We start from the raw sequence: 25,942 nt of genomic DNA, 5'->3' as shown, positions 1-25,942 counted from the left end.
TACAAAGGTGGTGTGGTTTGGTACAGATGGGCTACTCCAATGAGTAACAGACACTGCTACAGGCCCAAAAGCATTTACTGGGCTAGATGCAGTAAAAAAAAAATTATTAAATAGAAAGGTGGTGTAGCTTGGTACAGATGGGCTACTCCACTGACTACCAGACACTGCTACTATGCCCAAAAGGTTTTACTTGGCTAGATGCAGTAAAAAATTGTTATTAAATACAAAGGTGGTGTAGCTTGGTACAGATGGGCTACTCCAATGAGTAACAGACACTGCTACAGGCCCAAAAGGTTTTACTGGGTTAGATGCAGTAAAAAATTGTTATTAAATACAAAGGTGGTGTAGCTTGGTACAGATGGGCTACTCCAATGAGTAACAAACACTGCTACAGGCCCAAAAGGATTTACTAGGCTAGATGCAGTAAAAATTGTTATTAAATACAAAGGTGGTGTATCTTGGTACAGATGGGCTACTACAATGAGTAACAGACACTGCTACTATGCCCAAAAGGTTTTACTTGGCTAGATGCAGTAAAAAATTGTTATTAAATACAAAGGTGGTGTAGCCTGGCACAGATGGGCTACTCCAATGAGTAACAGACACTGCTACAGGCCCAAAAGGATTTGTAATGCACACGCCCAGACTGACTGGCGTGTGCATGTTTAGTGGTTCCACTGTGCCATGAACCGGAGAGTGCCTGGAGGGGCGTAACTAAGTATCTGCCCAATCCGACCAAGGTCGCATGACGGCATACGACGCCAGTGCACCAGGGAGGAACCGAGCAGAGGGATCAGGGTCTACTCCAGGTCAGACCCCGGACACGGCTGTTGACCCACACCGGGGAATACAGGAACAGGCAGACTAGAGCGCAGGCTGGGTAGGGTCCAGTACAGACTGGGAGACAAATTCAGAGCCGCAGATGCAGTAAACAAACAGAGTAAAGCGAAACCGCAGGTGCGGTAGACAAGGCTGAGCAGAGCAGAACCGCAGACGCGGTAGACAAGGCTGAGCAGAGCAGAACCGCAGACGCGGTAGACAAGGCTGAGCAGAGCTGAACCGCAGACGCGGTAGACAAGGCTGAGCAGAGCTGAACCGCAGACGCGGTAGACAAGGCTGAGCAGAGCAAAACCGCAGACGCGGTGGACAGGGCTGAGCAAAGCGAAACCGCAGACGCGGTGGACAGGGCTGAGCAAAGAGAAACCGCAGACGCGGTGGACAGGGCTGAGCAAAGCGAAACCGCAGACGCGGTGGACAGGGCTGAGCAAAGCAAAACCGCAGACGCGGTAGACAGGGCTGAGCAAAGCCAAACCGCAGACGCGGTGGACAGGGCAGAGCGGGCAAGAACCGCCGGAGCGGTAAGCTAGGCAGAGCAGAGGAGACAGGACTCTGTCCACACGGAACAGACTGGAAGGGAAAGGCAGAACCAGGTACACACAGGATACTTGCAATGAAGTAGCGAGTGGACTCTAAACTCACAAACGGGAGTACAGAGACAACGAGTAGGAGATAGGTACGGGATCAGATTCTGCAGGAAAAGGGAAGGTACGGACATAGAGAAAAACAGGAAACAGGCTAGGAGAGTATTCAGACAAGAACAGACACAGCAGCAAGATACAGGAGCGGGTCTAGCTATGCGGCCCCTAGAAGGCAGAACGAACAGGCTAGGAGCGTGTACACACAGGCCTGGAAATACAGCCTCCAGGATAGGCAGAAGACAACAGGCTAGAAGATAATACAGACAGGACACAGTTCAGACACGGCAACTGATACCGAAGGCAGGAAACATAAACGGGACCTGGCATATCAGTGACCAGACGCTAACTGACAGAACACAATGCTCAGGCAGGGTTTCTTGGGAGGAGCTGGGTTAAATACCAGGTGACAGACAGCAATAGGCTGAGGACGCACAAGGGGTGTGTCTGCAGCAGGTACAAGAAACAGGAAGTGATCGGGCGCCGCCCTTAAGCAGCAAAAACAAAGGCAAGCAGACAGCATGGAGGGAAGCCAGGCTAGCAGACTGGACTGGAGATCAAGTGCGCGCTCTTGCACAGTGGGAGATGGACCACAGTGCAAGGACGCCGCCAGGTATGTTACAGGATTTACTGGGCTAGATGCAGTAAAAAATTTTATTAAATACAAAGGTGGTGTAGCTTGGTACAGATGGGCTACTCCAATGAGTAACAGACACTGCTACAGGCCCAAAAGTATTTACTGGGCTAGATGCAGTAACAAATTGTTATTAGATACAAAGGTGGTGTAGCTTGGTACAGATGGGCTACTCCACTGACTACCAGACACTGCTACTATGCCCAAAAGGTTTTACTTGGCTAGGTGCAGTAAAAAATTGGTATTAGATACACAGGTGGTGTAGCTTGCAACACAGATAGGCTACTCCACTGACTAACACACACTGCTAGAGGCCCAAAAGGATTGGCTTAGCTAGATTTAGCCAAATGCTGTGAAAAACACTTGCACAGCACTGGCACAGACCTGCCTGGCAAAAAGTGCTAGGAACTGCTGTAACCTAGCCCTCAAAAGGGCTGCAATTACAACTAGTCCCTACTCCCTAAACCTATCTGTCTATTTAAGAGCAAATTCGCTTGCAATTCACACAGTTACAAAGCATAGCGCCCACAGCAGCAGCGGTGCCGTCTAACACTCAGCTGCAGCAGTGAGAAAATGGTGGCGACGGGGAAAATGGCTGGGTCTTATAGTGCAAGGACATGTGACATACACTGCCAATGACACATGCCCTTGCTTGTGTGAAAAAAAAGCACTTTGCTGCGTGTGTGGCTGCTGATAGGCTGACAGATTGCACCTCCCAACTGTAAATGTGGGAAAGAAAAAAAAAATGGAGATCGGCATTATTTCTGCAGAGATCCATCCCATGCCCCTTCCCCCGCCCACTCTACACTGAAACTGTCTATTAACATTGATTAACAGTATTACTGTGAAAAAATCCAGTTATGATTTTGGTGCACGAACAGTTATCGAACATAACCTCGAACAGCCGGATTTTTTGCAAACCGTTCGGGTTCGTCGAACGGCTAGAACACCGCCCAAAACAGCTCGAATTTGAGATTGGCGAACAGTTTGAGTCGAACACCGCTTATCTCTAACTATAACCCTAACCCAGTTCAGTGAATAACGGCAATCACGTGATTGGGGACCTCCAGTAGCTGAGACCCCAGAGAATTTCCGACTCTGGGGGGCTCTAGAGCCTTATTCCCGATCGCCATTTTTAAAATTGCAATGAGGTAATAAAGCCCCTTGACGGCCACCGTTTTAATGCGTATTGGCAGTCGTTAAGAGGTTAAAAAGAGATAGCCAGGTAGTGGACAACCCCTTTAAGTGAGATAACCAGATGATAAGTTATAAAGACAGTGCATTGTGAGTCATAATAACCATTAATTCCATATCTCTTTACCTACATTATCATTGCTGTCCCCATTGGGGCTCACAATCTAGATTCCCTATCAGTATGTCTCTGTAGTGTGGGAGGAAACCGGAGAACCCGGAGCAAGCTTTCACAAACACAGGAAGAACATACAAACTCCTTGCAGATGTTGTCCTTGGTGGGATTTGAACAAAGGACCCAAGGGCTGCAAAGCAACAGTGCTAACCACTGAGCCACCATGCAGTCCCATGTGTTACTATTTATTTACTTACTGCAGTGTTTCTACACATTGTTTTTATTCTAGGTTAAGGTTATGTGCCCACGATGCAGAAATACTGCATATTTTTTTCGCTTCTCCCTGGCAGGAAAAACATGCGTTTTTCCCGCCAGGTAGAAGTGTTTGTCAAGCGTTTTTGCATGCATTTCTGCATGCGGGTTATCAAGCGCTTTTCCAAGCGATTTTAGCATCACTTGAAAAAGTGCTTGACAACTTGGCCACACTATATAAATCCATGCAACCGGCATATAGTGTGAACAAGTTAGTTAAAAAAAAAAAGAATAAGAATGGTAAAAAATAAAAAATAAAGATTATACTTACCTTCCGATGTCCTCCCGGTGTTTTCTCTGCTGCGTCCGGTGTCTTGGGCGGCTCGCGGTGGTGTGAAGGACCTGCGGTGACGTCATTGAGTCATGTGACAGGTCACATGACTCAATGACGTCATGGCAGGTCCTTCACAACAACGCGACCCATACCACAGACCAGACGGAGTGGAGAAAACACCGGGAGGACATCGGAAGGTAAATATAATCTTTATTTTTTATTTTAAGTTCTTTTTTTTTACAGTTTCTATGGTACCCAGGTCTGGATGAGAGTCTCCTCTCCTTCAGACCTGGGTACCATCCGCACATTGAACCGTGTGATATCCGCATGTGCACATGTAGTGATGCGGATGTCACGCGGTCCAATGCAAGTCAATGGCGGCGATTACGCTGCGTGTCCGCAAAATTAATGGACATGCTGCGTATTTTTCCGCAATGATAATCCACAGCGGAAATTTCCGCAGCATGTGCACAGCACATGCGGATTATCATTGGGGACCATGGGGCACGTACTAACAAGCGTTTTTTAAGCGTTTTTGCTGCGGAAATTTTGCCGCAAAAACGCTTGAAAAACGCATAGTGGGCACACAGCCTAAAAGAAAGAACAAATGTAAAGCTGTTTGAATGACAAATTAAAGGTATGGGTGCAAAACCTACAACTCTCATACTGTGTGGACTCTCTTCCAGGTCAGGATGACCCCTATTGAATTTTTACAGAAAATAACTATTATTTTTTGCTTGTTTACCTTTGCCCACCAACTAGACAGCATAAAATATGTGTTAACATTTTCTTCTCCAAACTGCTCTGCAACGTACAATCCCAGGGAACCATACTTGTCATAAATATTCCTCTTAGATATGTCAGATAGGATTGAATGAGCATTGTTGATCTCCTTGAATGTTTCAGCTGCTTGGGGATTGTCAGGATTTTTGTCTGGATGATGCCTGAGAGCCAATTTTCTTTCACCATGAGAAGACACAAATGAAAGATGTGTTAGCATGTTTGCAAAATAAACAGAATAATATGATACCGTATATATTTATTATTATTTTATGTCTATTTTTATTAATCTACACCATTATAAAACATTTCTATCCACTGTGATTCTAGAAATTTTATGTAAAGTTATACTGTAAATGCAGTTTTCCCAGAACTTTTTAACGGAAATCTGTCACCCAATCTGAGAGCTGCATGATGTAGGGACAGAGACACTGATTCCAGTGATGTGTCACTTACTTTACTGGTTGCAGCAGTTTTGATTAAAATCTGTTTTCTTTGCTGCCTATGTGGCAGTTCTCTGAATGCTGAGCTCTGTATAACCCAGCCACACCACTGAGTGACAGTTTTATGCGTACACTGTGCATAGGCAGAAATCTGCCAATCAGTGGTGGTGGTGTGAATGGACTACCTGGTAGCAGGACACGTAGTTTTTTGGTAATACTCTTTTGCTGATAAAAAAGTGATATTATAACAACTATAGCAAGTAGCCCAGTAAGTGACACACTACTGGAATCCAAGTCTCTGCCCCTATATTATGCAGTTCTCAGATTGTGTAGCAGAATCATGGTGACAGATTTCCTTTAACTTTACAGAAAAAGCACAGCAGTCTGCACTGTTCAATGCAGTGGGCCACCAAAACATTTTAACATTATGGCCAATGGGTGATGTATGACACTGTGATGCTATTTGTCAAAGAGTTCTGCCAGAGGTATGTGTTGTACTACCAACCTGTGTGTCTGATGAAAAGCTCAGACGTGATATGAATAAAAGGCAGTACATTTGTATGTCTTATTATGTCTTATTGTTTGATGGTCATTTGATTTTATTACTTTTGTCTGTTTGTTGCTTCTCCAATTGAAAAGAATTGGGCAATATATTAGCGAGATATATAAACAAATTAATTATAATTATTAATTATTATCATCATCTATGAGAAACATTATTCCACTGCAAACTACAATATATATTCTAGCACTAGTTGAACTCAAGGGACTTAGTATCACAAAAAGGCATTCCACGAGTGGAGTATTAACAGGAACCTGTTATTTGATTCATGCTGCACAAACTGCAGGCAGCATGAGTCTGATTCTTATTACAGCTGTGTATGCTTTGCTCTGAAATGCAGCATTTCAGAGAATTCGCAATTTCAAAATCTGGTTGAACCAGAAAACTGAAGCAAAAAACTTTGTAAAGACATTTTGTGACTTTTGATGTTTTCATGCCAGTCCTGGCAAGCTCTACAAAGTGGGTGTAGCATGAGAAAGATGATGGTATGGCAATGCCCACCCGTCTAATTCATGACCATGTGTGCAGTACCTTATGCCAGAAATCTTGCTCCAGTCCCTAACTGGAGTAACATTTCTGCCAAGTTGCATGAAGGAGCATACCACTGATAAGATGCACCTCTTAAAGGGAACCTGTCACCAGTTTTGACCCATATGTGATAAGGACACCACCTTTCAGCCCTGATATACAGCATTCTAATATGCTGTATATATGCCTCCAATCCAGCCTGCAAGACAAGAAAAACACCTTTTATAATACTCACCTACGGGGCTCTTTGACCTTTCCCGGCACATGCGCACTGCAGTACTTTGCTCTGCCCTGGACACATAGTACGTGTCATCCACACAAAGCAAAAAAAGGAGGACGGCATAGCAAGAAGAGAGGAGTCGCTGGACCAAGACAACGACACCCATGGGATCCCACCACCCCGTAGGTGAGTATTATGAAAGGTGTTTTTCTTTTGTTGTAGGCCAGATTGGGGGCATATATACAGCAAATAAGAATGTTGTATATCAGGGCTGAAAGGTGGTGGCCTTATCTCACATGGGACAAAGCTGGTGACAAGTTCCCTTTTTAACAATCAGGCACCCTTACTCCATCACATCCCTTTATGTAATGAATTAGTGCATATGTGTCTAGGCTGACTAGTCTGAAGCTGATCGCTGGCTGCTTATCCCCACCTCGATCACCTTAGCTGATAGGTCTCTCTATGCACACTGGGGCGCACATATCATCGGTGCAACATGTGCAAACGTACATAGCCCCAAGTGGTAAGAGGGCCCATTTTCACCTTCAAATCAGCAAGCAGGTCTTTACACAGACGCAAAGAGGGGCACTTATGTTCTTGTACAGGGACCTTCTTCCATCTGTGTCCGCCAGTGTATGCACACACAGAGATCTGTCAGTCTGGGGGTTTAGGGGAGGGAAAACCTGGTCAGCTTTTCAAAGTATGTTTTTTGTGAAACGCCACAGCATTTGAGATTAAAGCATACAGAGTATTATTCTGATTCATGCTGCTAGTGATCTGGGCAGCATGAATCAGTTGACAGGTTCCCTTTAACGTCTTTCTCCCAAGGTATTAATACAGAATTTATGCAAAGTAATATTTTTTCAAATATTACTTGTCCATTATAGTGTATCCGGATCTATCTGAACTATGTAACCTGTGCTTTTTATTGGAACAAAGCAATTTAGCAAATAAGTCAAAGTTAAAAATAAAAAATAATAATTTTTAGCATCATGCGTAATATATCTTGTGGAGTCGAGGTCTGAAATATTTGATCAGACATAAAAGAGATTAACTAAGAAGAAATAATAGCTTAATTAATTAAAGATTCCTAACACAGATGCATCCATGTCATCACAATTAATTCCTAAATTAGACAGCATGCTGTAAAAAATACCAAATCAATTTACAATGATAGGATTCAAAATAAATTAAGAGGTGAATTGGTACAAAACTACCAGAAAACTATTCTAATAGAAAATGTGCGACAATATATTAGCATGCATTATCATAGTAATTAAACTTTTCAGAATGAATCAGTTAACTCACAAGTCGTCTCAGCAATTCCGCTCCCAAGTAATGCCGTAGAGATAGGTGCTTAATTCATAAGTGCTATTTAATATCCTCATAATTACTCATTATGCAGAGTCAACCAATATTGTCAGTTTTAACAATGATTGCTATGTAAATATTCCACCGCTGTCTGTTATGTTAAATTCAATTTTCTTCAATGTGAATTTTTCCATAACAGATTTCACCTTTACCAAATAAAAAATGAGTCGCCACTCGCCGGTTAATAAAAAAAGAAAAAAAAAAAACATTTCAGAGTAAACTTGTCTAGGAAAATTATGTGGTCAATAAATAGGGCAAAATATTCTACATACAGCTATATGAACACCTGAAAATATAAACTATAAAGTTATTTTATCTACAGATCACACTTGACCCGTCCAATTTAAAGAAGTTGTCAAGGATTAGAAAAAATTAATAGCCCGCTTATTTTTTTTAGAAACAAGACCACTCTACAGGCTGTGCCTGGTATTACAGCAAAGCATCAATTTCTTGAAACAAATCGTGCACAAAAGTACATCACATATTAGCCCGAAGACATTCTATAACGAAGCAGTATGATAAAACCAATTTATGTATGTTCTTTGTTTTTCCATGCATATATACTGTCTATACCTCCTCACAGAAGATATACTATAGTCATAGTTTACAATAACAATTACTAAAATAATGAAAAATATATTTAAATTAAATACCGGGCATCCCAAACCTTTTCTACTGGTGTCTCAGAAAACTAAGATAATGAGTAATAAACTAAAAAATAAGATACATCTCATCCCAATTTAGTTTGCATCACCACTTGCTTAAACCATGGCTTGCAGGCGGTGTTGGACTGGGTTGACAAAGGCCCACGAGAAACATTGATTCTAGAGGCCCATTCTTCAGCTGTATGCAAAAATATCCTGACCCTAGTACACAAATTTACTTTTGCTTCTATGTAATAATAATTTGGCTACATTGTTTAACAAATGATTAGGTGATATTTGTTTCTGCACATTGTGAATCAAGTGTAATAGCATTGCCCATTAGTACTCCTTCACAGGGGCCTACCAGAGGATGCTCCTGTTCCCCTGTGGGCCAGTCCGAGCCTGCTTGCAGGCAATCATTACTCCGGTGTGCAGATCAGGGCATGAAAAAGAAAAACTATATTGTTGTAATAGAAGTATCTCATCCTTCTCCTATGATACTATAATAACTAAGATAATGCCTCGGATTCACCTGATCAAGAAGATGTATATTCATGTGGTATGAGGATTTCTACCCACCGATACATATATACATTTTTCACCCCGTGTTCATTTTTTACTGACAGTCACATTGTACTTTCTTCTTTCTTATAAACAGCGCTCCTCATTTTCACTTCAATCATTATTTTCACACATTTTTTTTTTCAGCTTATTTTACTCACAATTTTCTTTCATTCACATCCATTCATTCATTCATTCATTCATTTATTAGGTATTTTTTTATATATGCAGACTCATCTTTATCATTCACACCTCCATTCATTTCTTCTACATTTGCATATTCACGTTCTATACATTTGAATATTCATGTCTTATCATTATAATACATTTGCACATACATCATGGCTTTTGTCACTATGTATGCATATTTTATTTTTCATTTTACGTATTTATTGTGTTTATTGTGTTTCCTCTCATATTTCGGTTTAACTTTCCACTTCTAATATGGCCGTAATCGATGCAGTGTGCATGAAAACGTGGACGCACCCATGCCCTAATCACTGCAAAGGTTCTACTGGGATTGCAGATGCCCTCTGTGTGCACACTCTGCCATGGTCACCTGCTTCGCACTAATGGACTCCTTTAAAAGGAGAACATGGTAGTGGCTGCATGAAGCATCATGTGACAGATGAACAAGATTAGGGAACTTGGAAAACTTTTACCATGAGACAATATAATTCCAGTGTGCTCGGAACCATGTGCTGACCAGACGAGCAAATTAGTAGATGAAGAAAAAGTGGGTGCTGTTCCAGCTCCTGCATAAAATCATTCAAATGTATTATTTCATAGTTTTAAAAAGCACATGGGTGAGCAGAAACAGAGATGCAAATAGTGATGGCAGGTTACCATTTTGCTGAATTGTAAAAGGATGGGCAATAGGCTAAAAAGCTGATATATCACTTCTCATCACTTCCGCTTCGTAAACGTCTATCCTCTTTTTTTCCTCCTGTGTGCGGATGTCCTCATTGTGCATCGCCCCCTGAGGGAGCAACTAGTGCGAAACGTACGTTGGGGAGTTTGGGCTGGTCCACTGCCAACACCGGATAATTAACTCTTAGCTTATTGATTTGTTTGCTTAGCCTTTGCTCAATTGTCTCATGCATGTGTGGTATTGTGCAGCACCAATGAAACTTTTCCTTAATAACTGTGGAGCAGCACGTTATACACCGGCTGCACATGTTGTAGCATGGAGTTAGGTAGACGGACCAATATTGCTATTAGGAATATACCATTTACTGTTGCTACTTTTGGTCAGGGTTTTCCCCCTCTCCCGATCAAGCATGTATAATTCTTTTCATTCCAGGAACTTGGTTCTTATTGTGAGGACCAGTTTATAGTTGTGTATGTTACATGGATATTAATTGAGTCTTCATGAGTTTTATATGCACAACTTTTCTGGTATTGTAACGGGTCTGGGAGGCGGAACCTCTGAGCAACTATACAAGGGGGCGGTCCTTGTAAGGAAGCGGGTGGCTCCCAGGGAAGACGGGCAGGTAGACACGGCAAGTGACAGGGACAGTCTCTGGGTAGAAGGGCAGGAAGTCACGGCAAGTGACAGGGACAGTCTCTGGGTAGAAGGGCAGGTAGTCACGGCAAGTGACAGGGACAGTCTCTGGGTAGAAGGGCAGGTAGTCACGGCAAGTGACAGGGACAGTCTCTGGGTAGACTAGCAGACAGGTAGCAGGTGGACGCTCCCAGGTGAGTGGGCAAGAGTCTCTGGACGGGCAGGTGGTCACGGCAAGTGACGGCAGAGCCTCCAGGTAGGCTAGCAGGCAGGTAGCAGGTGAGCGCTCCCAGGTGAGCGGGCAAGAGTCTCTGGACAGGCAGGTGGTCACGGCAAGTGACTGCAGAGCCTCCAGGTAGGCTAGCAGGCAGGTAGCAGGTGAGCGCTCCCAGGTGAGCGGGCAGGCTGGTCCATAGACAGACTGACAGGTGTCGGAAGGCAGACCGTCGGACCGCAGGCTTGCAAGCAGGTAAGCGGATATCAGGCAGGTATCCAGCAGGAATCTGGCAGGTGACTGGCAGGTAACAGGTAGGAATCTGGTAGGTGACTGGCAGGTAACTGGTAACGGGACCTGAGGGCTGAAGCAGAGTGAAGGCTTTGCAACAACATTGCTCGGGCACCTCCATTTTGGAGGAGGTGCCTTATATATGGTGAGGTCCTCCGGCCATTGGCCGGGGACTCCTTAGGACGGCGCGCGTGGCCCCTTTAAGAGAGGGGGAGCGCGCGCGCGCCCTAAGCACAGTGGCCGAGAAGCAGCGCGCGCTGCCAGCAGAGCGGGAGGAGGACGCCGGGCACGGAGCGGAGAGGTGAGGGGAACAGCGTCCCTGCCTAGCAGGAGGCAGGGACGCCGACGCTACAGGTATCAATTTGAAGGATGACCCTTGATTGAGCAAGGCTTATACTGTTTACATTTTCCCAATTGGCAGTAATCCATTCCCTAAATACTGGGTTTCCTTCACTCATTCTTCAATAATTGCCCGATATGTATGTTTTTATATAAGCTTTTCAATAAAATATATTTTTTATCAAGTAGCATGGACTCTATGTGCTCCATATTTTCAGATTTGATTGAGTTGCTACATGTTTCTTTGTGGGCATAATTGTTACTATTAATATACATACAGTACAGACCAAAAGTTTGGACACACCTTCTCATTTAAAGATTTTTCTGACTTTTCATGACTATGAAAATTGTACATTCACACTGAAGGCATCAAAACTATGAATTAACACGTGGAATTATATACTTAACAAAAAAGTGTGAAACAACTGAAAATATGTCTTATATTCTAGGTTCTTCAAAGTAGCCACCTTTTGCTTTGATGACTGCTTTGCACACTCTTGGCATTCTCTTGATGAGCTTCAAGAGGTAGTCACCGGAAATGGTCTTCCAGCAATTTTGAAGGAGTTCCCAGAGATGCTTAGCACTTGTTGGCCCTTTTGCCTTCACTCTGCAGTCCAGCTCACCCCAAGCCATCTTGATTGGGTTCAGGTCTGGTGACTGTGGAGGCCAGGTCATCTGGCGTAGCACCCCATCACTCTCCTTCTTGGTCAAATAGCCCTTACACAGCCTGGAGGTGTGTTTGGGGTCATTATCCTGTTGAAAAATAAATGATGGTCCAACTAAACGCAAACCGGATGGAATAGCATGCCGCTGCAAGATGCTGTGGTAGCCATGCTGGTTCAGTATGCCTTCAATTTTGAATAAATCCCCAACAGTGTCACCAGCAAAGCACCCCCACACCATCACACCTCCTCCTCCATGCTTCAAAGTGGGAACCAGGCATGTAGAGTCCATCCGTTCACCTTTTCTGCGTCGCACAAAGACACGGTGGTTGGAACCCAAGATCTCAAATTTGGACTCATCAGACCAAAGCACAGATTTCCACTGGTCTAATGTCGATTCCTTGTGTTCTTTAGCCCAAACAAATCTCTTCTGCTTGTTGCCTGTCCTTAGCAGTGGTTTCCTAGCAGCTATTTTACCATGAAGGCCAGCTGCACAAAGTCTCCTCTTAACAGTTGTTGAAGAGATGTGTCTGCTGCTAGAACTCTGTGTGGCATTGACCTGGTCTCTAATCTGAGCTGCTGTTAACCTGCGATTTCTGAGGCTGGTGACTCGGATAAACTTATCCTCAGAAGCAGAGGTGACTCTTGGTCTTCCTTTCCTGGGGCGGTCCTCATGTGAGCCAGTTTCTTTGTAGCACTTGATGGTTTTTGCAACAGCACTTGGGGACACTTTCAAAGTTTTCCCAATTTTTAACACTGACTAACCTTCATTTCTTAAAGTAATGATGGCCACTCGTTTTTCTTTACTTAGCTGCTTTTTTCTTGCCATAATACAAATTCTAACAGTCTATTCAGTAGGACTATCAGCTGTGTATCCACCTGACTTCTGCACAACACAACTGATGGTCCCAACCCCATTTATAAGGCAAGAAATCCCACTTATTAAACCTGACAGGGCACACCTGTGAAGCAAAAACCATTTCCAGTGACTACCTCTTGAAGCTCATCAAGAGAATGCCAAGAGTGTGCAAAGCAGTCATCAAAGCAAAAGGTGGCTACATTGAAGATCCTAGAATATAAGACATATTTTCAGTTGTTTCACACTTTTTTGGCAAGTATTAGTGTTGAGCGAGAATGCTAGACACTGCTCGGTACTTGCCCGAGCATCATGCTACTCGGGATGTTCGGCGAGCGCATTTCCGGGCCACTCGGGCAGGAGCTCGGGTCTCCGCCCTGCATGGTTGGCGCTCTTTACAGAGCCAATGAACATGCAGGGATTGCCAGCCAGTCACTGTAATGCCGCAACCATGTTGTTTGTGGGCATTACAGTGATTGGCTGGCTGCACAGCGTCACCTCGAGTATTTAAAACCATGCGCCGCCATCTTGGACACAGTCGCTCCGGATCAGACAGTGTAGGGACAGTGCTGCTGATTTAGGGAGAGATATATCCTGCGAAATAGTTAGTGTAGGGTCTGTAAAGGCTGCCAGATCAAACAAACAGTCCTTCTCAGGACTAATATCCATCCCAGATATCAGGCAGGCAGGCAGACAGGCTGTATAGGAGATGCAGTGGTTATACCAGCAAACGCTGCATTACAGTCCTGTGTGTTCCTGTTGCTGAAATTTCTGGACATAGCTCCAGGTCTCGGGGGCCAGGAAAAATCCTTTTTTTTTCATCTAAATCCTCTTTTTTTTTTTCCTCCTTCCCACTGTACAAATACCCAGGGGCGGAACTACCGCCCGTGCAGCCCGTTCATTGAACGGGGGCCCCGAGGGAGAGGGGGCCCCTCCAGCCTCCAGCAGGGCCGCCATCAGGGCATGACTGTCCTGACGCCAGTATGGGGCCCGGCCGGTAGGGTCCCCCTCGGGGGCCCCCCTCTTGTGCGTCTCTCTCCTCATGGGGCCCCCGGCCGCATGCTAAGCGCCAGGTCCGGGACATCTCAGCGCTGTGCTGCTGCGGCAGCGCCTTCATGATTCCCCTGACTTCCGGTCATGTGACGGTGCCGTCACATGGCCGGAAGTCAGGAGAACCTGGTGTCAGCGATTTGGACGAGCGCCAGGATTCTGCAGGGATCGCATGGGGGTAAGTATAACAAGTTTTTTTTTTTTTAAATACAATTAACTAGGAGTGGGAGGAATGGGAGATGCACATGTGGGGGGTATGAGAGATGCACATGTGGGGGGGTGGGAGATGAGAGACGCACATGTGGGGGGATGAGAGATGCACATGTGGGGGGGTGGGAGATGAGAGATGCACATGTGGGGGGGTGGGAGATGAGAGATGCACATGTGGGGGGGGAGATGAGAGATGCACATGTGGGGGGGGGAGATGAGAGATGCACATGTGGGGGGATGAGAGAGGTGCACATGTGGGGGGGATAAGAGATGCACATGTGGGGGAGGGGGATGAGAGAGGTGCACATGTGGGGGAGGGGGATGAGAGAGGTGCACATGTGGGGGGGATGAGAGATGCACATGTGGGGGAGGGGGATGAGAGATGTGCACATGTGGGGGAGGGGGATGAGAGAGGTGCACATGTGGGGGAGGGGGATGAGAGAGGTGCACATGTGGGGGAGGGGGATGAGAGATGTGCACATGGGGGGAGGGGGATGAGAGATGTGCACATGGGGGGGAGGAGGATGAGAGATGTGCACATGGGGGGGAGGGGGATGAGAGATGTGCACATGGGGGGGTGGTGAGAGCTGCACATGTGGGGGGGATGAGAGAGGGGCACATGTGGGGGAGGAGGATGAGAGATGTGCACATGGGGGGGTGAGAGATGTGCACATGGGGGGGATGAGAGATGTGCACATGGGGGGATGAGAGATGTGCACATGGGGGGGTGGGTGAGAGATGTGCACATGGGGGGAGATGAGAGCTGCACATGGGGGGGGTTGAGAGCTGCACATGGGGGGGTTTGAGAGCTGCACATGGGGGGGTGAGAGCTGCACATGGGGGGGGATAAGAGCTGCACATGGGGGAATTGGGAGCAGGGGGATAATGAGCTGCACATAATGAATGTGGGGTGGGGGAGAGTAAATGATAAATGATGATGGGGTGGGGAGAGCACGGACATGATATAATGAATTGGGGCAGGGGGTTGCATGTAAATACTGAATGCGGGGAGCAGGAAGTATAGAGTAGGGGGCATTGCGGATGCAGGAGTGTAACTGGTAAATTGGCGGAAAGAGTAGAGGTTCTAATTAAATTATATATTAAGTGCCTATTTACAGTTAATGGGGGCACCGCGGTGGATTACAATTTATACTTGGAATGGTAGGTTGCATAATAACTAACCATATATTGATGGTGGATGCACGTCTGTATTCAGCTGCGTAATGTAGAAGTTGGAGAATGTGCTATAGATAACTGTGTTATTTTATGCAGAGACGAGTCCTGGCTGGAAGACGTGATGGCGGTCTGTGCTGGATGAAGGAGAAAAGCGTAGCTGAAGGACTTCACCTAGAGACGTCACCAGTGAGTCAGTGTATTACATGTACACTTACACTATATACTATGTACTGGGCTCCTGTGTATAATGTCACTGGTGATCACTGTATTACCTGTACACTATATACAGAGCTCCTGTGTATAATGTCACTGGTGATCACTGTATTACCTGTACACTGACACTATATGCAGAGCTCCTGTGTATAATGTCACTGGTGATCACTAGATTACCTGGACACTTACATTATACATACCATGTATAGAGCTCCCGTGTATAATGATACTTATGGTAATATTAGTAATGTGATGGTAATATTAGTAATGTGGTGGTAATATGTGGTCTGGTCATGGTGTGGCAGTTTTTCTCCCTTCTGTGTGGTATTATTCGGTCACTATGTTGTGGTAATATGTGGTCTGGTCATGATGTGGCGGTATTCCCTGTATGTGGTATTATTGATCATTTAAAAAAAAATGTATATGACACATTCCCTTAAAGAAAACTAAATAAAAATATATCTAAAAAGAGTATTGGATATTTTAAGAACATTTTAATAGGTTAGAGTAGGGCCCGGCCAGAAGAGTCTACCTTATCGTGGTGGCGGCTTTAAAAATCTTTTGGCCAAAACAAAAGCTGCTGGCTATGTATGTGGCGCCGTCACATGGCCGAACGTCAGGAGAACCTGGTGGCAGCGACGTGGATGAGCGCCAGGATTCTGCAGGGATCGCATGGGGGTAAGTATAACAAGTTTTATTTTTTTTAAATACAATTAATTAACTAGGAGTGGGGGGAATCAGAGATGCACAGGGGGGATGAGAGATGCACGGGGGGGATGAGAGATGCACAGGGGGATGAGAGATGCATGGGGGGGGATGAGAGATGCACATGGGGGGATGAGAGATGCACATGGGGGGATGAAAGATGCACATGGGGGGGGATGAGAGATGCACATGGGAGGGATGAGAGATGCACATGGGGAGAGATGAGAGATGCACATGGGGGGGTGAGAGATACACATGGGGGGGACGAGAGATGCACATGGGGGGGACGAGAGATGCACATGGGGGGATGAGAGATGCACATGGGGGGGATGAGAGATGCACATGGGGGGATGAGAGATGCACATGGGGGGGATGAGAGATGAATGGGGGGAGAGATGCACGGGGGGGCATGAGAGATGCACGGGGGGGCATGAGAGATGCACGGGGGGGTGAGCTGCACATGGGGGGGATGAGATCTGCGCATGGGGGGGATGAGATCTGCACATGGGGGGATGAGAGCTGCACATGGGGGGGTGAGAGATGCACATGGGGGGGTTATGTTTACATAACTTTGTTGCCTTATGAAGGGAGGGGGGGGCCCCCAAAAATTTCTTGCACAGGGGCCCACTACAGTCTGTGTCCGCCCCTGCAAATACCCATCTTATCAACCTTTTGGTGTCCCCCCCCACCCACCCAAAAAAAAAGTGTGTCTCTGATTTTTCAGACACAAATATATCTGTTGAAAATAGTCTGGTATACACCAGTAAATTATAACTGTGGTTTTGCTGTTCCACGGTAAAAAATCTCTATTATCCTGCTTTTGGCATTTTTTGCCGTAAAAAAAAAATAGTTTCTCCTGATTGTTCAGACACAAATATATCTGTTGAAAATAGTCTGGTATACACCAGTAAATTATAACTGTGGTTTTGCTGTTCCACGGTAAAAAATCTCTATTATCCTGCTTTTGGCATTTTTTGCCGTGAAAAAAAAACTAATAGTGTCTCCCTGATTTTTCAGACACAAATATATCTGTTGAAAATAGTCTGGTGTAGGCCCGAGAAATATAAGTGTGGTTTTGCAGTTCCACGGGTCAAATCTCTGTATTATCCTGCTTTTTTGCATTTTTTGCTGTAAAGAAAAACAGTAGTGTCTCCTGATTGTTCAGACACAAATATATCTGTTGAAAATAGTCTGGTGTAGGCCTGAGAAATACAAGTGTGGTTTTGCAGTTCAGTATTATCCACTTTTTGGCCATTTTTACCTAAAAAAAACAGTTTGAGTGTGTCGCTCACTGTTCAGCCACAAATATATCTATTTAAAATTTTCTGGTATACCCCAGTAAACAATAACTGTGGTTTTGCCATTCCACAGTAAAAAATCTCTATTATTCAGCTTTTGGTATTTTTTCCGTAAAGAAAAACAGAAATAGTTTCTCCCTGATTATTCAGATTGTTTAAAAGAGTCAGGTGTAGGCCAGAGAAATAGAACTGTGGTTTTCCTCTTTCACGGTTCTAATCTACTTTTTATTACCCTTTTTACATTGATAGTGCGAGTGTAAGCTATTTTACTTCCTTTACAATGGGCAAGGCACGTGGCAAGGGACGTGGAACTGAACGTTCTGGTGATGGTGCGTGAAGAGGATGGGGCCGTGGCCAAGGTGAAAATGTGCCACAACCAACAGCCACATCTTCTCGCTCCCACTTCTTGACCGAATTACTAGAGAAGCACAGAACAACACCAGTATTGCGAACTGATCAGTGTGAACAGGTTATTAATTGGATAGCAGATAATACTTCCAGTTACCTGGGCACCACCACCTCCGGCCTGTCTTCCACACGGTCAACTCTTAGTAGCCGTGAGTCTCGACCGCATACTCCTCCTCACCCTGATGCTCCTTCCTCCCACCATGCCGAGTGTCGTCAGACAGCAACTGATCCCACACTTGGACACTCTGAAGAGCTGTTCACTGGTCCATTTCCAGATTTGTGCCCCTCGCCTGCTCTGCTTGAAGTGGTGGAAGAGGAGATCCCATGTAGCGATGCCCAAATATTTGAACAGCCACGGCCACAGGAAGTCGACGCTGGCAATTTGTCACAAGAGGTGGACGATGACGAGACACAATTGCCAGGAAGTGAGGAGGAGGATCGTGGTGCGCAAGTGGAAGAGGAGGAGGTGGTGGATGATCTAGTAACTGACCCAACGTGGCAGGAGGACATGCAGAGCGAAGCCAGCAGCACACAGGGTGAGGGAGGCAGAGTACCCCAACAGGCAGGAAGAAGCAGTGTGGTGGCCGCACACAGAAGGCGGGCAACAGTTCCCCGTAACACCAACACGAGGGACGTTGCCAGTACAACCTGTAGGTCTTCCAGAGTCTGGAATTTTTTTAAAGACTCTGCTGATAACCCCAAAAAGGTCATTTGTACCACCTGCCATGCCAGCATCAGCAGGGGTGACAAAACTACCAGTCTCACCACCACCAGCATGATCAGGCACATGGCAGCAAAGCACCCGAATTTGTGGGGCGAACCCCAGGGTCCACGACCAGTGTCAGCGGGTGTCACCGCTGCTTCTTCCGCTGTTGTGCGTGCAATAGAACCCCCTGTTGTGTGTGCAAGGCAATCCCCTGTCCATACTGCATGTAAAGATGCCCCCTCCTCTCAGTCTTCACTTGTTATGGCAGTTTCTCAAGAAGTAGCATCAACGTCCACGTCCACGTCCCACCGCAGCGTTCAATTGTCCATATCCCAGACCTTTGAACGAAAGAGCAAATTCGCAGCTAACGCCCCACAGGCCACAGTCCTAAATTCGCACATTTCACGATTGCTTGCGTTGGAAATGCTGCCTTTTAGGCTGGAGGAGACGGAATCCTTCCACAACCTTATGGCGGTGGCTGTCCCTCGGTACTCGGTCCCCAGCCGACACTATTTTGCCCGGTGTGCCATCCCCGCACTACACAAGCACGTGTCCCAAAACATCTGCCGTGCCCTCAACAACGCAGTTACTGGGAGAGTCCACCTGACAACGGACACGTGGACAAGTGCTTGTGGCCAGGGACGGTACATCTCCCTGATGGCACACTGGGTAAACATAGTGGAAGCCGGGACCCAGTCGGACCTTGGGACGGAACACATCCTCCCCACACCGAGGATTGCGGGCCCTATGTCAGTCAGAGTTGCCCCCACAGTGTACAGCTCCTACGCGTCATCCTCCTCCTCCTCCTCATATTCAGCCTCCATCTCCGATATCACCACATCAGTTACAAGCTGGAAGCACTGCAGTACTGCCTCCGCCAAGCGGCAACAGGCTGTGCTGAAACTCATAGGCTTGGGTGAGAAACCTCACACTGCTTGTGAGTTGTGGACAGCTGTGAAAGAGCAGGCAGATCTGTGGCTGAGACCGCTGAACCTACATCCAGGCATGGTCGTGTGTGACAATGGCCGTAACCTGGTGGCGGCTCTGAGGCGAGGCGAGATCACTCACGTACCATGCCTGGCTCATGTGCTTAACCTCGTGGTTCAGCAGTTTCTTAAATCATACCCCGAGTTGCCAGATCTGCTCGTCAAAGTACGCTGCCTGTCAGCTCATTTTCACAAGTCGGCTATAGCTTCCACTGCCCTTGCTGTGTTGCAGCAGCGTTTGCAGCTTCCGTCACACCGACTGGTGTGTGATGTCCCCACATGTTGGAACTCTACCCTCCACATGTTGAAAAGGATTTGTGAGCAGAAGAGAGCAGTTGTGGAGAACCAGCTGCAACAAGGCCGTCGATATTCAGGTCAGACTCCACACATAAGACCTCAGGAGTGGACCTGGATGTCTGACATATGTACCATCTTGACAAACTTTGAGGAGTCCACCAATATGGTGAGTGGCGATGATGCCATCATTAGCGTCAGCCTTCCACTTATCCGTCTTTTGCAACGCTCTCTGCAGAGAATTAAAGAGGAGGCATTGCAGCCAGAGTATGATGAGATGGATGAAGAAGCCGTAGCGGTCGATTACACACAGCCCAGCCTCATCTCATCCCAACGTGCATTGGGGGACAATGAGGGAGAGGAGGAGGAGGAGGAAGAACAGGAGCTTGTATCATGCGCTGTAGACGGTAGTACCTGTACAACTGTCACCCAGTCGGTTCAGCGTGGGTGGCCTGAGGACAAGGGGGAGGAGGAGAGCATGGTCAGTCGTAATCTTGGTGAGGACACGGAAGTCTTGCCCGTTACCAGTCTGGCACGCCTGGCTGACTTTCTGTTACGCTGCCTTAACCGTGACCCTCGCGTTGTCAAAATGTTGGGTGACAGTCATTACTGGTTGGTGACACTTTTAGACCCCCGCTACAAGGAGAACTTTCACTCTCTTATTCCTGAGGTGGAGAGGTCTACAAAAATGGGGCAGTACCAGAAGGCCCTTGCTGCAGAACTGTTAAAAAACCGCATACTCTGTTAAAAAAATTCCCATCTGAACACGCTAGCGGCAGAGGTCACAGTTCGTTGACCAACCAAGGCGTACGAGCGGGAGAGAGGCAACTTCAATCCAGCAGAGGCAGGGGAACACTGTCAACGTTCTGGGACAGTTTTCTGAGACCCGCCCAGCTTACAGGCCCTGAAGCGCGGGGTACTCTCACAAGGAGTGGAAAGTTTCAAAAGATGGTGAGGGAGTACCTTGCCAACCGTACCAGCGTCCTCCATGATTCCTCTGTGCCTTTTAATTATTGGGTATCCAAGCTGGACACTTGGAATGAACCTGCTCTGTACGCCTTGGAGGTCCTGGCCTGCCCTGCCGCTAGCGTATTATCAGAGCGTGTTTTTAGTGCCGCTGGGGGAATTATAACTGATAAGCGCACTCGCCTGTCAACTGACAATGCTGACAAGCTGACCCTTATCAAAATGAACAAGGGCTGGATTGGGCCAGACTTCTCATCACCACCAAATGACAGCAGAGTAACGTAAAGTCAAATCCACTGTGTTATTTCTGGAGGTGTATTCACATGTACCGCTTCACACCCACACATGGGTATACGCTTCCTCATTTCGGCTGTTTTATGTTCTTCTCCTTATCCTCAGCCTCCACCACCACTATACCACCAGGGTGACCTTGGTCCGTGTTGCCATTATTAAAAGTTCCTCCGTCCTTATTTTTGTCAGCTTTTGCTTGGAAGGCATAAGCAAAGACTGTGGGAGACCCACTCCCCAATAATGGAAATAATATTTTTAAGATGCTGTACTGTATGGCTCTTGGAAGGGGCATTGCAAGTTCCTCCGTCCTAATTTTTGGCAGCTTTTGCTAGGAAGGCATAAGCAAAGACTATGGGAGACACACTCCCCAATAATGGGAATAATGTTTTTAATATGCTGTACTGCATGGCTCTTGCAAGGGGCATTGCAAGTTCCTCCATTCTAATTTTTGGCAGCTTTTGCTAGGAAGGCATAAGCAAAGACTATGGGAGACACACTCCCCAATAATGGGAATAATGTTTGTAATATGCTGTACTGCATGGCTCTTGTAAGGGGCATTGCAAGTCCCTCCGTCCTAATTTTTGGCAGCTTTTGCTTGAAAGGCATAAGCAAAGACTATGGGAGACACACTCCCCAATAATGGGAATAATTTTTGTAATATGCTGTACTGTATGGCTCTTGTAAGGGACATTGCACGTTCCTCCGTCCTAATTTTTGGCAGCTTTTGCTTGGAAGGCATAAGCAAAGACTATGGGAGACCCACTCCCCAATAATGGGAATAATGTTTGTAAAATGCTGTACTGCATGGCTCTTGTAAGGGGCATTTCAAGTTCCTCCATTCTAATTTTTGGCAGCTTTTGCTTGGAAGGCATAAGCAAAGACTATGGGAGACACAATCCCCAATAATGGGAATAATGTTTGTAATATGCTGTACTGCATGGCTCTTGTAATGGGCATTGCAAGTTCCTCCATCCTAATTTTTGGCAGCTTTTGCTAGGAAGGCATAAGCAAAGACTATGGGAGACACACTCCCCAATAATGGGAATAATGTTTGGAATATGCTGTACTGCATGGCTCTTGTAAGGGCATTGCAAGTTCCTCCGTCCTAATTTTTGGCAGCTTTTGCTTGGAAGGCATAAGCAAAGACTATGGGAGACACACTCCCCAATAATGGGAATAATGTTTGTAATATGCTGTACTGCATGGCTCTTGTAAGGGGCATTGCAAGTTCCTCCGTCCTAATTTTTGGCAGCTTTTGCTTGGAAGGCATAAGCAATTACTATGGGAGACCCACTCCCCAATAATGGGAATAATGTTTGTAATATGCTGTACTGTATGGCTCTTGGAAGGGGCATTAAAAGCGTCTTGTTAAGCTACTGCGACCTCCACCACTTTTCCGAGGAGCATTAAAACCGTCTTGTTAAGCTACTGTGACCTCCACGTCTCTTCCAAGGGGCATTCAAACCATCTTGTTAAGCTACTGGGACCTCCACGTCTTTTCTATGGGGCATTAAAACCATCTTCTTAAGCTACTGTGACCTCCACGTCTCTTCAAAGAGGCATTAAAAGCGTCTTCTTAAGCCACTCTGAACTCCACAGCTCTTCCAAGGGGCATTGAAATGTTGTTTTTAATTACCTATAACCTCCACGACTCTTCCAACGGGCATTGCATTTCCTCCTAATTTTAGTCAGCTTTTGCTTTTCAATGCAAAGGCGAAAACTAAGGGAGACCCACTCCCCAATAATGGGTAGAAGGTTTTTAGTACGCTGTAATCCACGTCTGTTTCAAGGGGCATTGCAGTTCCTCATAATTTTTGGAAAGCCTTCCATTCACTGCTTAGGCCAACAGTGTACAGGAGACCCAGTTGCTATAAATGGAAAAAACGGTTTAGTTAAGGCCCTCTGACCTCCATGTCATTTCCAAAGGGCATTGGAGTGCCTCAAACTTTTTGGTAGGCATTGCACTCACTGTATGCCCTATAACTGTGTAGCCGAACCGCTCCTTTTGTTACAGAAACATATCCTACAAGACATATGTGGTTGACTGGCCTGATATTGATGTGAATGGTCCCTGTTCCTCCTGCTCTTTCTCCTTTGCCACTACCTCATCCATCATTTATCACCTGAAGTTTTGTTTTAACGGGAGTCATAGAACTGGGATAGTAGCAGGAAAACATCCAGCAATCCTCGGAGGAGGTAGGATATGCGCCAAAACGCTGACCACCTCAGGCCTAGCCGCTACTAAATACATGCGCTTGCATTCCAAGAAAACAAAGCAGATGCTAACTTGTATCATCATCATCATGGTCCTCACCTTGGCACTCTCAACTCCCCTGATGGAGAAGCCAGGGCCCACCGGAGGAGTCTGGTTCTCTGGTGGGCTCGTCCAATGCTGCCCTAAAGCAGGCCGGGCTAAGAAAAGTGTGTGGGGGGATGTTCCAAGGAGAAATAGGGGCGGCTGGGGACCGATTATGGACACCCGGCTGCCCCCAGGCGGCTGGGGACCGTGTGTGGACACCCGGCCGCACCCTGGCGGCTGGGGACCGAGTGTGGACACCTGGCCGCCAATACAGCCATGACGTGGTGGCCAGATTCCGCCTCCACATGCCTAAAAGGCCCAATTTCAAGTGCAAGCAAGCAAGCAGTATGGTATTGCAGCCTGGGGGTGGGTGGGTGGGTGGCAGGCTGCATACTTGCGCTTGCATTGCAAGGAATGGGAGAGGTACAATTGAACACTACCCTGGGACAAGGACTTGAACGGGGATAGTTGCAAGTCTGCAACGACAGGTGCAGGGTGGGAGGCATCTTCGCATGTACCATGAACAGGGGTTTGGCATGCACACACTACAGCGGAATAGGCTGTCCTTCCCACTAAATGCACTGGGGAGGGCACAGGTAATGTTTTGGTATGCGCGCTTAATCTTATGTATAAGGCACACCGGGACAAATAGGGGCGGCTAGGGACTGAGTATGGATACCTCACTGCCGAAGCAGCCATGAGGTAGTGGCCAGCTTCGGCCTCCTCCAAACTAAAATGCCCCATTTCAAGTGCAAGCTAGCAGTATGGCATTGCAGCCTGGGGGTGGGTGGGTGGCAGGCTGCACACTTACGCTTGCATTAAAAGAAAACAAAGCAGATGCTAACTTCTATCATCATCATCATGCTCCTCACCTTGGCAAACTCAACTCCCCTGATGGAGAAGCCAGGGCCCACCGGAGGAGTCTGGTTCTCTGGTGGGCTCGTCCAATGCTGCCCTAAAGCAGGCCGGGCTAAGAAAAGTGTGTGGGGGGATGTTCCAAGGAGAAATAGGGGTGGCTGGGGACCGTTTATGGATACCCGGCTGCCCCCAGGCGGCTGGGGACTGTGTGTGGACACCCGGCCGCGGGGCGGCTGGGGACCGAGTATGGACACCTGGCCGCCCCCTGGCGGCTGGGGACCGAGTGTGGACACCCGGCAGCCGGGCGGCTGGGGACTGAGTATGGATTCCAGGCCGCCAACACAGCCATGACGTGGTGGCCAGATTCCACCTCCACATGCCTAAAAGGCCCAATTTCAAGTGCAAGCAAGCAAGCAGTATGGTATTGCAGCCTGGGGGTGGGTGGGTGGCAGGCTGCACACTTACGCTTGCATTCCAAGAAAACAAAGCAGATGCTAACTTGTATCATCATCATCATGGTCCTCACCTTGTCCCTCTCAACTCCCCTGATGGAGAAGCCAGGGCCCACCGGAGGAGTCTGGTTCTCAGGTGGGCTCGTCCAATGCTGCCCTAAAGCAGGCCGGGCTAAGAAAAGTGTGTGGGGGTATGTTCCAAGGAGAAATAGGGGCGGCTGGGGACCGTTTATGGACACCCGGCTGCCCCCAGGCGGCTGAGGACCGAGTATGGACACCTGGCCGCCCCCTGGTGGCTGGGGACCGAGTGTGGACACCGGGCCGCCGGGCTGCTGGGGACTGAGTATGGATTCCAGGCCGCTAACGCAGCCAAGACGTGGTGGCCAGATTCCGCCTCCACATGCCTAAAAGGTCCCATTTCAAGTGCAAGCAAGCAGTATGGTATTGCAGCCTGGGGTTGGGTGGGTGGTTGGCTGCTTATTTGCGCTTGCATTGCAAGGAATCTGGGAGGTACAATTGAACACTGCCCTGGGACAAGAACTTGCACGGGGATAGTTGCAAGTCTGCATCTTCTGATGCGGCAAGGATCACTCCTGATGGGCACACTTTTAGGCAGTGACCTGGGTGTCAGAGATGCTTCCAGGGGTCTTCCCCATGCTGTTCCCATGTCTTTTCAGCACTGTATGCATGTGTTACACAGCACATGGCCAGATAAGGTTGTAAAATGTTAAAATGACATTTCCCGGTGAATGAAATTGTCACGGTTGAAAGCAATACAAAAGTGCAAAAACGCATAAAAAATGCTACTTGTGAACATAGCCCAAGGTGTGGAGGAGTATTTTTTGGGGGGGGGGGTTATTTATTTTACCTTATACACAAGTCTTTACCCCGGAAAGGAACTTCCTTAACATATTTCACAGGAAAGCAGTTTCAGTTTTGTTTTTGAACTTTTTATTGTGAGCCCGTAAAAGTGGCTTAATATCTCTGACCACGTTGTTGACAGCAGTGACCTGGGGGTCAGAAATGCTTCTTGGGGCGATCCCCATCCTGTCCC

At 46.9% G+C, this 25,942-nt stretch overlaps 1 protein-coding gene across 1 annotated transcript in view; it reads right to left on the bottom strand.

Moving 5' to 3' along the window:
• Nucleotides 1-25,942, bottom strand: part of DNAJC5B (DnaJ heat shock protein family (Hsp40) member C5 beta) — a 184,561-nt gene that overhangs the window by 33,495 nt on the left and 125,124 nt on the right. The window contains exon 3 of the mRNA XM_073676738.1: nt 4,747-4,960. Within this exon, the coding sequence (XP_073532839.1) occupies nt 4,747-4,960 (214 nt within the window). The remainder of the gene's footprint in view (nt 1-4,746; nt 4,961-25,942) is intronic.

This window comes from Phyllobates terribilis, unplaced genomic scaffold, assembly GCF_046119375.1.
Source record: "Phyllobates terribilis strain yellow unplaced genomic scaffold, ASM4611937v1 Scaffold_4__5_contigs__length_816908805, whole genome shotgun sequence".
NCBI lineage: Eukaryota > Metazoa > Chordata > Amphibia > Anura > Dendrobatidae > Phyllobates > Phyllobates terribilis.
The sequence above is the reverse complement of the archived record's forward strand: the minus strand, read 5'-3'. Positions and strand labels throughout refer to the sequence as shown.